The 15,118-nt window shown below is 41.0% G+C and overlaps 3 protein-coding genes across 3 annotated transcripts; 2 read left to right on the top strand and 1 right to left on the bottom strand. All coding sequences in view use genetic code 12, as the record gives it.

Annotated features, from left to right (window-relative positions):
- Positions 1-1,512: 1,512 nt before the first annotated feature.
- On the top strand, positions 1,513-2,535 carry PICST_36883 (zinc finger-containing protein; the record flags this gene model as incomplete). The annotated part of the gene is made up of 5 exons (XM_001385642.1): positions 1,513-1,642; position 1,758; positions 1,803-1,936; positions 2,045-2,197; positions 2,282-2,535. The coding sequence occupies 5 exons, from the start codon at positions 1,513-1,515 to the stop codon at positions 2,533-2,535; spliced, it is 672 nt and encodes a 223-aa protein (XP_001385679.1).
- Positions 2,536-3,726: 1,191 nt separating this feature from the next.
- GCN1 (GCN1; translational activator of GCN4) lies at positions 3,727-11,956 on the top strand (the record flags this gene model as incomplete). The annotated part of the gene is made up of 1 exon (XM_001385643.1): positions 3,727-11,956. The coding sequence occupies one exon, from the start codon at positions 3,727-3,729 to the stop codon at positions 11,890-11,892; it is 8,166 nt and encodes a 2,721-aa protein (XP_001385680.2). The 3' UTR covers positions 11,893-11,956.
- Positions 11,957-12,483: 527 nt separating this feature from the next.
- On the bottom strand, positions 12,484-13,653 carry MIG2 (DNA-binding protein (Carbon catabolite repressor); the record flags this gene model as incomplete). The annotated part of the gene is made up of 3 exons (XM_001385981.1): positions 12,484-12,725; positions 12,873-13,103; positions 13,377-13,653. Coding segments are annotated over 3 exons (750 nt in total), but the record flags the coding sequence as incomplete, so codon positions are not given.
- Positions 13,654-15,118: the final 1,465 nt, after the last annotated feature.

The raw sequence follows: 15,118 nt of genomic DNA on the forward strand, positions 1-15,118 counted from the left end.
CAAACCAAAGAAGCTTCATCTCACAAGTGACAGCGAACGTAGCCAAATCGAGCCACAACTTTAGAAAAGTCCAAAAAAATTATTTTGCTTTTATCGGTAAGCGCCATACTGTACCCAAAATCTGCGGCCGTCTGTGTTCTCCACTCTCGGAGTAACGATAACAGCACAGCTGGAGACGTAGAAAATAACTTGTGTAATTTACCAGCTGCTGGAAAGCAATCGTCGAGCTTTCAGGGTAGTGTTTAGAGTTTCTGAGAATACTAAAATTTAAGTTCTATAGGGACCGATATGCAACTATTTAGCCGCTGACGTTAGACATGAAACGAAAAAGTGATTTGACAACCTGGTGATGAGAGCTAGAACCACGCCGGTGGGATGATTTTCCGAGCTGAGAGTACTGACGATTCCAAAAAGGGTACAGGGCGGAGGTGAACCACCACCACGATGCCAAATATTCACCACTGCTGTAGCTGCTACATAAAGGTCAGATGATACGATGCGAAAGTACCAGCGCAAGGCTGCACTCAACGAATAGATCTATACAACATGAAGGAATTTCTTTTGTTCACGCCATTATTGTCGTGTTCCGATGCCGGAATAACTATGCTCGTATAGGAAACTTAGCCTTATGAAGAAGCGCAGACGGGTTTACCAGACATTTAGTGTAACAGTCCCCAACATGAGAGTGCCGTTTAACGCCATTTTTGAAGATATTGAGCCACGATAAAACAGTGATAGCCAATTGTCAGACAACAATGAGCACGACCAAATTAACGATATACCCATAGTTATAATTGGAAAATCTGGATATCTGGATATCTGGCTATGTAAAATGTCTCGGAAGGTCAAACTACTTTGTTACAATTTATTTATTGGCACTTTGTCCCCATTTTTGAGAATGGTGAAGTAGATAGGGAAATTTAGAAAAGCACCGCTCGACTAACAGACAATATTTTGGGATTGGCCATCCCTATTTTAGTAACCCTCCCTATTTTTCCCCAAACTTCAGGCTCGCCTACTCCACAAACGTAACTACTTTCCATATTAAAAGAAATATCCCGTTGGATGAATCTGTTAGATTGTCCCATCAAAAAGAAAGTAGGCTCCGTAGCAAAAAAAAAATAAATAAAATATAATAATACGAATCCTTCTAATTCCCCTCTTTGCTCTTGCTTACTCAACTTCGCTGCAACAACCTTACCTTTATATAACTGCACCAAATTCTGTCCACACCGACAGCAGTTGTTGGGACGGTTTATTTCCAACTTTACTACTACGACTGATATCTATATCTTCTTCTTCACGAGCACCAAAATCCATCTTTCAGATCTCGACGCTTCTCCGCTATAGACTAAGATGCCAGCGCTCCACCAGGTACCTTTGAGAGTTTTGTCGGAACCTTCTTCCGACGTCGGAAAATCTACCAGCCCCAAATTTGCGAGCGCTTTCGAGTACGATAGTGCACTCGGCGGCTCCGCCAATAGACTCCAGAACGCCAACATTATCAACAATATGAACGTAAAGATGAAGTCCGGGTCCCCTTTGGCCACCTCATTCACGCCGTCGTCGACTTCGTCTTCGACCTCTGACTTGGCAGACCTCAAGGGCGATTTATTGGCCGATTTATGGCAGACCTCATCGCGTGAGTCCTCCACTCTGAGCACCTTTTCCGTACCGGCCCCCACCTCCACGAATACCATTAACACCAACTATATCAATAACAATATGAGCGTGAATATGAATATGAGCGTGAATAGCGTCAACACGATGCCTCAATATTACCAGAACAACGTTGGATACAGTGGTTCGTACGCTCCTGGCACTACTTGGAACTTCGCCTCGTCCCCTCCTTTGTTCAACCAGCATCAGCCAGTCACCGTCCAAAAGGAGTACTTCCAACAACCAAACTTGGTCCCCAATAGCAATATCAACAATAGTAACAACAACATGTACATTCAAAACGAGCAGCTCCACCAGCCGCAACCACAACAGTTCCAACAGCCAGTGTTAAACAATAGCAACCCCGGCGTTGGTTTGTACCCAGCTTTGACCGAAGAAAACTTGATGTTCAACACCGAGGTCGATCCCTTGTATATGGAGTCCCGGAAGCAAGTTTACCAGGACCAGCCCCAGGAAGAGGTTTTCAATTTCGAAGAACAGCAACAGTTGCAACAGTCTGTCGTGAGACCAAACCAACGTAGCTCTGTTTCTTCTTTTGGTCACAACCACAAGAGTGGCTCTTCAACCTCTGATGTGTCGTCTACCGGCTCGTCTCCCGAAGCTCAATCAAACTTTGCTTACCACTCCAAAAACCAACAGCAGGTCAACACGCAGTTGTACAAAACTGAGTTGTGTGTCTCATTCATGAAGATGGGCATCTGTCCATACGGTAACAAGTGCCAGTTTGCCCATGGAGAAAACGAGTTGAAGACGGTGGAAAGGCCACCTAAGTGGAGATCCAAGCCTTGTGCCAATTGGGCCAAGCTTGGTAGTTGCCGTTACGGAAATAGATGTTGTTTCAAACACGGTGATTAAAAAGTTTCAAAAGGAATTCAAAACAGAAAAGAACTCATCATAGAAATAGACAAAACACTGCTATTATTCACAACGTCTTTACCCGTTTGTTTCTTTACGAATTATGAATCTAAATCTGCCTGCATTTCACTCTCCCGTTCTATCAATCGCTTGATAATCGGACTCTAATGGACTTGAAAATTATCATATAATTATTATAACTACTTTGTTTTTGTTGTCCGCTCATGTCTTATGTTTCATGATTATTTTATTTATTGGCTTTGGCTGGTTATCCTTTGCATCTGTGTCTTCAAAGAATTTTATATATACAAATAGCTTTTCTCTCCGTACATAAAATTGGTTTATTTATTAATGTAACTATATTATTGATTGAACGGTTGTAGGCTGCAAATAGATTGTTCAAAAAAACACAGGTGCTTTGTCAATTATCCTGGCTTAATTCTATTTGTTCATGAATTCACATGAACGATACCAACACCAGCAATCTATACAGAAGTTGTCTGATTCAAAGAATGCTTCACACTTTCTACGCAATACTAATACCAGTCGCTTTCATCAATTTCAGTAAAAATATCAAAATATGTATCGTTCTGTAAATGACTCCATTCTCTACATCTACTATTCTACAGTTTCCAGTCCGTACTTTTCATTTATTCCTTTTATGAACTGATCAATATAGACAGCCTCAGATAATCATTCACATCACAATAATGTGGTGATGGACGGCCGTGATGTTTTCCACAGAGCCCGCCAGAAGGCGAGTCGCAAGGCGAGCCTCGCATCGCTGCAACGGATGAATTAACTATAGCCTCTCTTCATTGACTGTTATAGTTGATAGAGAAGTAAAAGCTAATCTGATCTCACTGGGGCGGTCCCAAATGTTTAAATATTCCCCACTAGTGGGCGGGTAACCGCGCCAATTCTAACGAAAAATTTTCGATTCTGAATACAGACATTTTTTAGCAGCACCTTCATAGTTAAAGATCTACCACTGGAGATCCACTTTTCTCTGGAAATATCCACATATTACAGAGCTTCAGCGCTGGTGGTTTGGGAGTGTCAATATTTAGTATACGCAAGAAGCATTAGAAGTCGAGATCAGCCCTTTCACACCTTTTTGGCAATTTGAAAATCTTTCTACTCAATTTTTAGCACCCATTTTACATAGAAAGGCTACTATCTTGAAGAAATATGTCTCATGCTGACTTAGAAGCAATAGGGTGGGACCAATTGAAGCCCAACGTGGAAAGAATCATTTCTGACTCTTTAACAAGCCGTCGTGTTCCTGTTTTGAAAAGAATCAGAGCTCTTGTAGTTGAAAAATCTATTGTCGATGACGATTTGAAGACGATTTCATTACCATTGCTCAAGACTTATAATTTCTATCAAGATGCCAACTCGCGTAACGAACTCTTGACCACTTTAGAAGCAATTGTCCATGCTGATTCCGTTTTTTTGTCTCACTTTATTAAGTTCATTTATAGCCAAACTGCTGCTAAAGTCAACTCGGCTCTTGCATTGACCGATTACATGACTCTTTTGAACTGGACGAACAAATTTGCTATCTTGGCAGCTGAATTAGATCCTTCCAATAATGACTTGATTTCCTCTTTAGTGGAATCAAGAGCTGCCATCTTGTACAATTGCATCTGTAGCTCTTCGGGAGTCAGTAAGTACCATCTTCAGCATCGTAATAGAGTCCATGATTCCGTGCTAAGCTCAGCCAGAACCTCTATCGTTGACGCCTTCTTTATAAGGTCCGATGAAAAACGGGTGTTGGAGGTTATTGTAAGCACTTTGGTTGCGTCAAAGTTGCCCAGTGATACCATCTTGGTTTACTTGGGTGTCTTATCTAATGCATTGTTCGATTTGAGCCCAGTCAAACCAGGTGTGGCAGAATACTTTACGGAAAACAAGGTTCAGGTAATAGAATACTTATCCAATCAAGTTCTTTTAGCTAAAGTAGCACCTTCAGTTGCCTCATTAGAAATATTTGGTTCTTACGTTGCTCAATATCTCACTGAAGAAGATTTATCCAAAACTATTCAGCCAATAGTCGACAAGGCTATTTTGAGGTCTTCTGAGAACTCTTTTGGAATTGTTTTGCCCATATTTTTCAAGCATGTCAGTACCGAAATAAACCTCAGCGAACTTCTTGTCAATTCTAAGTTGTTGCTGTCAATTTTGTCGGCATTCAAGTCCACCAAGGAAAATGTTAGAAGTGGAGCCTTTTCAACTTTGGAAGCCATAGTTTCCAAACACTTTGTAGGATCGTCAGATGATTCTACGTCTAAGTTCGTAAACGAAATTTTGAAGGCTATTAAGACCACCACCAATAACGATTCCAAATTTCTCATTGCAAAATCTTTGGCACTTTTGAAAAACATTGCTATTGGAAATTCTATAGAAATTTTGGATGGCTTAGGTCCATTGATTGTTAAAGATCAAAACGAAATCTCATTAGGTAGTTTGGTTGGAACTTATATATTGCATCTCCAACAGTTGATTCAATCCGACGAAGTAAGAGAAGAGCAATTATCCAAATTTGTGAAACAAACCCAAACAGGATTGAGTGACAAGAAATTATCGTTGAGGAGGATCTGGTTCTGTGAATTGGGAGATTCTTTGTATGATACCAGGAAACCTAATTCCAATTTGACATTTTTGATTAAGACAATATATCCTGCTTTACTCAAGTCCTTTGACGAAGCGCAACAATCTCCTTTACCTACGGTTGCTAACAAGGGAATTAGTGCCGCTTATGTTACGATTGCATTAACCAGCATTTTCAAAGATTCGATTGGTTCGCTTGATACTTCCAAGGTATTTGAAGGATTACTGTCCTCAAATTCAGATAAGCCACATATTTTGACTGATGCTAAGGTATACAGCAAACTCAGTGGTGAAGTCGAATTTAAGTGGGCATTAAGAGCGTTGAAAGAGTTCGCATCTAATATTGAAAATCTCGACCAATTTCATCAAGATCAATTTGCTAATGCTTGGGTATACTTCTTGATCTCTTCGAATGTTCCTTCGAGTCAAAGATTGTATGCTAGAAGTTTGGTGAAATTATTTATTGCGTCAAATCCTGCCAAGTTCAGCAATTTGCTTATTGACTCCATATTTTTGAATTTGAAAGTGGCTGCTGATGACAAGAGATTAAACTTCAAAGATCTCTCGCCACTATTATCTACTATTACTCAAATAGAAGGAGAATCTGACTTGATACAAGAAAACTTGGTAAGAGTTATAGCTATTGCTGGTACTGAAGAAATACCAATAAAGAATGGATGGGTCGGCTTGGCCCAAAGAAGTCAATCCGATGTCGCCAATATCGTGAAAACTCACCACAAGAAGATAATTGATAGTTGCTTGCAAATATTAAATGAGGTTGATACCGACAGTATTTTGGCCAAAGGCGCAGTTAAGGCTCTTGGTGTACTAGCATTTATTCTTCCAGAAATTGTTTCACCTTTATTAACTGAAATTATTAGAAGAAATTTGGATTGCAAGAGATTCGACGTCGTTGATAGTGATTCTTTGAAGATATGGAGAGGCCCTGAAGGTCAACTTGTTGTTGACATTTTCAGCCAAGGGAAGAAAGTCTTCGATGACAAGAATTCCAAGGATTATGAAATGAAGAAATGGGAAGAATCTTTGAAAAGAGAAATCGCCATTAAGAACAGCGGCACACAAAGGAAGCTTTCTAAAGAAGAACAAGTCCTTGCAAATGAGCAGTTAGCTAAAGAATCCACCATCAGAAACGAAGTTCAAGAAGTTGTGAAGACTATTTCTTATACGTTACCTATTGTCAATCAACTAATTTCTGGTGCTTCCTTAGTGGATAATGGCTCCAAATCGTGGTACCCAGTTTCCATTTATAGGTTATTGGACTTAAGTAGAAATCCATTCCTGCAAGAAGTCTTCGGCAATAGAATTATTGAGTCTTTCTTGAAATTATCAGAATTAGTCTCTCCTAGATTAGGACAATTGAAGTCCTTTGTTGGTGTCGCTACCCTCAGAATCAATAATGTTGAAGGCTTACCATCGAACTATAAGGATGAACCTCTCTTGAATTTGGTGGGAAGATTACTCTTCAGAATTAAGATTCTTGCCGATCAAAATCCCTTGGATTCTATTTCACTTTCTTATATCTTACCATTGTTGACAAAGGTGTTGCAAATCGGTAAACAAGTTGCTATCAAGAATTCTACGAAGCAAGCTGTTACGTCTGAGTTTGTAAACGAAGACCAGGAAGAAGAGCAGTTATTGTTAGCAATTGAAATCATTGCAGCGCATTCAGAAGCATTTGAAGATGATTCTATACCAAGAGATAGAATTTTAGAAGTCTTGCTTTCATTGATGAGATTGCCTTCCAAGTCAAAGATTGCCAAAGATTGCTTCCTTTCTATGGGTCAACATATTGCTATCAACTTTACCAATGCAGATTTGTCAATCTTTTTTGACAACATTGTTATCCCTGAACTTTTCGTTAGAACTGCTGTTTTGGAGAGTTTGGATTCAGAATTTGATTTACATGGCGCAATAGATTATTCAAGCGAGTTGTGGATTGCTGCTCACGATAATGATACAAATTCTGCGGAAATCGCTGCTACAATTTGGGAAGACAACGACCTTAGGGTTGTTGATGATGCTCCACAAAGACTCTTGAATTTTTCAGGTAACAAGGATTCAGGTATAAGATTGTCTATTGCCAAGGCTATTGTTTCTGCAGTAGGTATTCTCCAGAAACAGGGCGACTCGGAAATTTTCGAGAAGACTATTGATTCATTAATCAAACTTTACCACATTAAAAAGAATCCCCCGGCAGCGGCCTTGGATCGATTTGGATTGGTTATCAAGTCTACAGCTGACCAAAGAGACACATGGGAAGAAAGATCTACTATTGCTTTGACATTGAAACTATTAGCTCCTTTCTTCAATTCCCGATCCATTGAGAGAATATTCAAATTCTTTGTGATCGAGGAAGCCTTGGGTGACAAAGAAGACTTGGTTCGTCAAGAATTACAGGAAGCTGGAGTGGAAATCATCAATTCGCACGGTTCAGATAATGTTGAAAAGTTGATTCCTATCTTTGAAGAAAATCTTGCTGCTAAAGATCAACGTTCCAAGATTCAAGACAATATTAAAGAATGTGTTATTATCTTGTATGGTTCTTTAGCTCGTCATTTGGATCCATCTGATGATAGACTTCAAGTTATCATTGATAGATTGATAAAGACTCTTTCGACTCCTTCAGAAGATGTTCAATTTGCTGTTGCAAAGTGTATTGCTCCATTGACAAAGTACATTGAACCACAATTGCAAGAGTACTTCGATAGGTTATTTGAGAAGTTGTTCGACGGGAAAACCTATGCATCTCGCAGAGGTGCTGCGTATGGTATTGCTGGTCTAGTCAAAGGTTATGGTATCAAGGCATTGTCTTCTTATGATATCGTAAGAACATTGACTGATGCATCCGATGACAAGAAAAATCCTAATCGTAGAGAGGGTGTTTCTATTGCCTTTGAATGTTTCTCTTTGTTGTTAGGAAAGTATTTTGAACCATACGTCATTGAAGTATTGCCTATCATTTTGAAGTCTTTGGGTGATCCAGTCCCAGAAGTTAGAGAAGCTACTGATTCAGCTGCCAAACAAATCATGAGAAACACAACTTCTTTTGGTGTCAAGAAGTTAATTCCTTTGGCTATTTCTAACTTGGATGAAATTGCCTGGAGATCCAAGAAGGGTTCTGTGGAATTATTAGGTTCAATGGCCTATTTGGACCCAACTCAATTGTCCTCGTCTTTGTCTACAATTATTCCTGAAATTGTTGGTGTATTGAATGACACCCATAAGGAAGTTAGAAAAGCAGGTGAACAGTCTTTGAAGAGATTTGGTGAAGTTATCCGTAACCCGGAGATTCAAGCTATTGTTCCTCATTTGATCAATGCCATCGGCGATCCTACTAAGTACACTGATGATGCTCTTGACAAACTTATAAAGACGCAATTCGTCCATTACATCGATGGTCCTTCTTTAGCATTGATTATCCATGTCATCCATAGAGGGATGAAAGAAAGATCTGCTGCAACGAAGAAGAAGGCATGTCAAATTGTCGGTAACATGGCAATTTTGGTGGATTCAAAAGATCTTCTACCATATTTGAACGAATTGGTATCAGAATTAGAAATTGCCATGGTGGATCCAGTTCCCGCAACCAGATCTACTGCTGCTAGAGCTTTGGGATCGTTAGTTGAAAGGTTAGGAGAAGAACAATTCCCAGACTTGATTCCTCGTCTCTTGGACACTCTTCAAGACAGCTCCAAGGCTGGGGATCGTCTTGGTTCCGCACAGGCCTTATCCGAAGTTATTTGTGGTCTTGGTATCAATAAGTTGGAAGACTTATTGCCTACTATCTTATCGAATGCCACTTCTCCACGTAATCATGTTCGTGCTGGTTTCGTGCCATTGCTTCTTTTCTTACCTGTTTGTTTCGGTTCTCAATTTGCTCCTTACTTGAACCGTATCATCCCTCCAATATTAAATGGCTTGGCTGATATGGACGAAGATATCAGAGAGACTGCTTTAAGAGCTGGTAGATTGATTGTCAAGAACTACGCTAAGAAGGCTGTCGATTTGTTATTACCAGAACTAGAGAATGGTTTATCTGACTCCAGCTACAGAATCCGTCTTTCGTCTGTTGAACTTACAGGAGACTTATTATTCCAAATCACCGGTATTTCTGGTAAGAATGAGATCAGTGAGGAAAGTGAATTCTCTGGTGAAGTAAACAAGACCCTTGTAGAGGTTCTTGGACAAGAAAGAAGAGACAGAGTCCTTTCGTCTTTGTTTGTCTGCCGTTCCGATGTAGCAGGTATTGTTCGTAATGCCGCCGTTGATATTTGGAAGGCTTTGGTAGCTAACACTCCTAGGACCGTGAAGGAGATCTTGCCTTCATTAACATCTATAATTGTTAGAAGATTGGCTTCCAGTGATGAAACTCACAGAACAATTGCAGCTAATACGTTGGGAGAGATGGTTCGCCGTGTTGGAGCAAATGCTTTGTCGCAATTGTTGCCTACTTTAGAAGAATCATTGGTTTCAAGTGATAGTGATGCCAAGCAAGGTATTTGTATTGCTTTGACAGAATTGATTAGATCTACTCAGCATGATGGTCTTGTCGAATATCAAGACGAGTTTATTCGAATTATTAGGGATTCTCTTGTTGACTCTGCTCCGGGCGTTAGAGAGGCCGCTGCCCAAACTTTCGAAGCTTTGCAAGAGGAATTAGGCAAGGTCGTTATTGACGAAATCTTACCACACTTGTTGACTATGTTGGAATCTGATGATTCTCAACCAGCATTATTGGCCTTGCAAGATATCATGGCCACAAAATCTGATGTCATTTTCCCAATTTTGATTCCGTCCTTGTTGTCTCCACCAATTGATGCATTCAAGGCCAATGCACTTTCTTCTTTAGCTTCTGTTGCAGGATCGGCCCTTTACAAGCGTTTGTCCTTGATTATCAACACTCTTGTTAATGCTGTTATCGATTCTAAGGCAGGACCTGAAGAAACACAAAATGAAATTAAGGAATCTTTCGACAAGATCTTATTGTCTATTGATGATGATGAAGGTGTTCACACTCTTATGCAACAATTATTGGCCTTGGTTAAGCATGAAGATGCTGCCAAGAGAGCTGTAATCTACGAAAGATTGGGTAACTTCTTTACTCATACGAACCTAGACTACTCGGTATACTTGGTGGACATGATTTCTCAGTTCATTTTATCTCTTGGTGATAAATCTCCAGAAGTTGTGCAAGGTACATTTGATGCTTTGAGTGCTTTGGTTAAGAGGCAACCCAAGGAGTCTTTGGAGAAGTTGGTGAAGCCAGCACGTCAAGCTTTGGAACTCACTGGTGTCAGAGGAGAAGAGTTAGCCGGTTTCAAATTGGCAAAGGGTCCAAGTTGTGTCCTTCCAATCTTCTCTCATGGATTGATGTACGGTAACTCCGAGCAGAAAGAAGCTTCTGCTTTAGCCATAGCTGATATTATCGACAAAACTCCTGCTTTAAACTTGAAACCATTTGCCACTACTATCACCGGTCCTTTGATTCGTGTCGTTGGTGAAAAGGTTCTGAGTGACATTAAGGCTGCTATTTTGATTGCATTGAACAGCTTACTTCTTAAGATTCCTCAATTTTTGAGGCCATTTATTCCACAATTACAAAGAACTTTTGTCAGATCCTTGTCTGATTCAACTAATGAAGTTTTGAGAGCTAGAGCTGTTGTTGCCCTTGGAACTTTGATTGAATTCCAGCCAAGAGTTGATTCCTTGGTGGCTGAATTGGTTGCTGGCACTAAGAACGCTTTTGAACAAGGTGTCAAGACTTCTATGTTGAAGGGTATCTTGGAAGTTGTCAATAGAGCCGGTAAGAACATGAGCGAAGCCTCTAAAACCTCTGTCATGACTTTAGTCGAAGATGAAATTACGTTGGTTGATGACAAGTCGGCCGTTTCCTACGCTAGATTGATTGGTTCCTTATCCAGGATCCTTTCTTCTGAAGAAGCTACTAATATCATCAAGTCTAAGATATTGGACAAGCCTAATAACTGTAACGACAAGTTCTGTGTTTTGTCTATCAACTCTTTCTTGAGGTATTCTCCGGGACACGTCTTCCATACTGGTATCTTGGACGAGATTGTCAATTTCATTGTCAACTGCTCTGATTCCAGTATTGACTATGTTAGTGACAATGCCACTGTAGCCATTGGTAAGCTTTTGATTCTTCATGGCGAGAGCAATTCTCCAGTCTTGAAGAATGATCAGGCTTCAGAAAAACGCTATGAAATTGACGAAGAGAGCCTTGATAAGTTGGTTAATCAAATCGCTACAACAGCTATCAGTCCTGTTTCAAACTCGCCTGATACTAGAAGATTGTCTTTGGTTGTTATCAGAACAGTTGCTAGATTCCAATATGAACTGATCGTCAAGCCTAACTGGGATATCTTAGCTCCAAGTGTGTTTGCTTGTATTCGCGATCCAATAATTCCAATCAAGTTAGCTGCCGAAAAGGCTTTCTTAAGTGTTTTCAACTTAGTTGAAGATATCGAAATGACTCAATTCCATGAATGGTTTGATAGCAAGACTGAAATCAACACTATTACTGGTACTTCGATTGTACCAAGATCTATCGGTGACTACACCAAGAGAGTTGCCTCTAGGTTGGCTGGAGTTGAAAGAGAGAGAATTGAAGCTGGTGGTGATGAAGAAACAATGTTCTCGGACAGATTTGAAGATGAAAACGAAGTCTGGGCAGTCGGTGGCATTGAAATTGCACCTACTTCTTAAAGGAAAATTAGATAGTATAGACATATTTAAAACCTAATAAGACATACTTTACATTATGTACAATATACAAAGAATTATATTAACATTTATAAAAGACCAACCCCAATAGAAAAATGAAAGAAAACAAGCGGAAAGCAAGATAGTCATACAAGTAATAGCACATTTTTTTCCTGTAACCTATAATACAGTGCAATAACAGAAGTTCTTATTTAGAATGTGACGAGTGTCCTACTAGTCATCCAAAAGCTTTCTCAACTTTCCACTAGTTCCGGAACTCGAACTGAACGATCTCGAAGTTGGAGGTGTGCTTGAAGTCGCGACTTCTTGGTTATGGTTGTGATTATGTTGAGTGAAATAAACTGATTCTCCAGACAAACTTGGCATCGAGAGATTTGTAGGAAGATCGAGGTTCAAGCTTCTCAAGGGGGGAAGAGTGTTCTGTGGCTGATTGGTGTAGTGTTCACCTCCGCTTGGCGACATTTTTGGTGTCTGGAGATTAGACGATATAGGTGGAGTTGTTGGATGGTTTAGACTACTGTTGTTGTGAGTACTGTTAATGGTATTGGTAGACGAGTTAGCCCCACCAGTTATGGTGGAGTTGTGGTCCATGCTGGTAGTTCTAAAGGCCGGAGTCATCAACAACGACGACAAATTCGTCGAACTGTTGTTAGCCGAGATGATAGGGGTGTTATTCGACGAGAGTCCGAGAACAGGCGAATTGGGTAAGGTGAACGGCTTTGGGTTGGGGCTGTTAGGTCTCGATTTTTTCAACCTCAGCTTGACGTAGTCAAGGTCCGAGTCTTCTATTATGTGAGACTTGTTGTGCGATGGCTCTGGGTGGTAGATTCCGTTTTGCGTGATGGGAGTCATTCTCTGGAGCGAGGATAACGTGCTGAGTTTGTTTGTTGACACAGCCTTAGGCTTTTGAACAAGAAAGGGCGGATTCTGATTTTCATGTGTGTTTGTCAAAGTTGCGATACTAGACAAGTACTGGAGACTGTTGCTGGATTTGGAGTCATTGAGATGGAACGTGGCTCTATCACTGGAGAAGTTGTAGTGGACGCCTGGCGCTTTGTTCATGCTGTTTCCAAAGTAGTCTGTAAGAGAAGGAAGCGATTTTGATGGGTTGGCGATTTTGCTGAGTTCCTCGGATGCAGCGCTGGCCAAAATATCGATGTTCATCGTGCTGGGAAGCTTTGTTAGAGGAGGAGCTGGCATCGACGAGTTTGTGGTAGAAGGCTCCAGTTTCGCTATGGACATGACTATGTCTGAGTCTGAGGGAGGTGTCTGAGTCTTTGTGCTGACGTCTTCATCCTCGCTGGAATTGGTGGACGACTTCAGAAGCTCGGACTTCACTCTTATATCTACTGCTTGTGGAGACGTCGCCAGGGCTGTTTTACGAGACGGCAACAGCATCATTTTCTTTTTCGGAGTAGCCGCTGACTGAGACGATGTAAATGCTTCATCTGAGGTTACAGACGGACTTTCTGGATCTTCCAGCTTGATGTTGCGCGGATTGTTGGTGTAGTTGATGTTGTGTTTGTTTAAGTTTTTGTTTCTTCTCGAGTTTGGATTAGTATGAATCCGTAAGTGACGAGTCAACTCATCGCTTCTTGAAAACCGCTTGAAGCAGCCAGGAAATGTACACGCGTGGGGTTTTTCGCCAGTGTGGGTCCGGATGTGTCTGGTCTGGTGTTCCAAGCGGTGAAACGCTTTTTCGCAGAGAGGACATTTGTACGGTCTGGAGGAAGGATCCTTCTTCGCTCTGGCAGCGGCCGCAGCAGCGGCAGCAGCGTCTGTGGAAGCTGGGTCTGCTGAATCGAAGACGGCCGTGTCTACGGTGATATTTTCGGACGTGTCGGCCATCGGTAAGGCTCGTTGTGGTGGATTTGGCGATGTCAAGTTTGCAATAGGTGTGAGCGGGGAAGCTTCAGCTCTGGACATTCTATTGGGAAAAAGGAGATCAGTCGCCAGAAGAACAGTGGTCTACTTCAAGAGATGAACAGAGTAGGAAATGAAGAAGGTTACTAGTGGCGGGTAGGAATATGTGTTGAAGGAGAAACCAGACTAAGATAAATGAACAGAAAATAAAGTTGGATAAGTAAAAGGATTTTTATTTGTTAGTAGTGGGAGGAAAAAAAATTTGTTAGGGCGATGACAGAATCCTGGGGGAAGTGGTAGTACGAGCGGAGGAAGAGATTTAGCGATGCGGCTCGCAGGCTGCGACGATGTTGTGGGGAGAGTTTCCAACGTTGGGAAAGCTTAGAAAAAAACTATGTCTATGTGAAGGGAAATGGGATACGGACTTTATTGAGAACTCCCAAGTAGCAAGACGTCCAAACAGTTAGAAATGAGCCACCAGAGTTGCATATACTATTTAGGCTAATGGCTACGCTTCAATACAACAGCGCAGCTAGTACAATACTACAGGAATGCTACACCTTTTTGAGGAGATGGTGTACATGTATTTCAAACAACAACGCAGGCTTCAGTACACTTCTGGCTCTCCTCCAACGCTAGCTTGGTCTTTTTGCAGCGAAACGGAAAAACCAACCAATCCTCCTCATTTGCTCCCTGCTGTTGTTGCGCTACGGAAAAACTTCTCCATCCAGTACCCCTGACAGGCTTCTAATTTGGCTTCTAATTTGCAAGAATTAGAAGCTTTTAATACTCATTACTCAAAGCACTTGTTTTGATGGCTTATTTTCTCGGTGAGTTTGTCTTTCTCTTAGGCTATCTTGCTATCTTTCTATCCTGCTTTCTCTTTGGCTAGCAATATGTGTGTTTCTACAGGATTCATTGTTGTGTCAAAATGCTAAAATGCTCTGCTTCAGCTCATTTCACTCTTCCATTTATACCTGAGGCTCTTGACCAACCCGTTCGTATCATCTTCCACCCCATCTTTTGTGTGCCTTCTCGTTTATACCTTATATATCCCTCTATCTTTTAAACTTGAGTTCTGCCAGTACTGGACCTTCTCCCCATCTCTCATCCCCAATTGTTCGAAAAGTGGGGAAATTGGACTGCGCACGCCCATATCCAATCGAATAGCCCTCCCTGCTGTTCACCATAACTGGCTCATAGCTTGTCACCGAGGTAATCGACTCGATTGGTGAAGAACGTAAGTTCTAGTTACGAGAGGGACGTTAAACCCATGTTCACTTCGTAATTCTGAAATTCAGCTCATATATTTGGCTTTGTAAAAAGAAATTCTTTCCTCAGAAAG

This window comes from Scheffersomyces stipitis, chromosome 6 (assembly GCF_000209165.1).
Source record: "Scheffersomyces stipitis CBS 6054 chromosome 6, complete sequence".
In the NCBI taxonomy this organism is placed as follows: domain Eukaryota; kingdom Fungi; phylum Ascomycota; class Pichiomycetes; order Serinales; family Debaryomycetaceae; genus Scheffersomyces; species Scheffersomyces stipitis.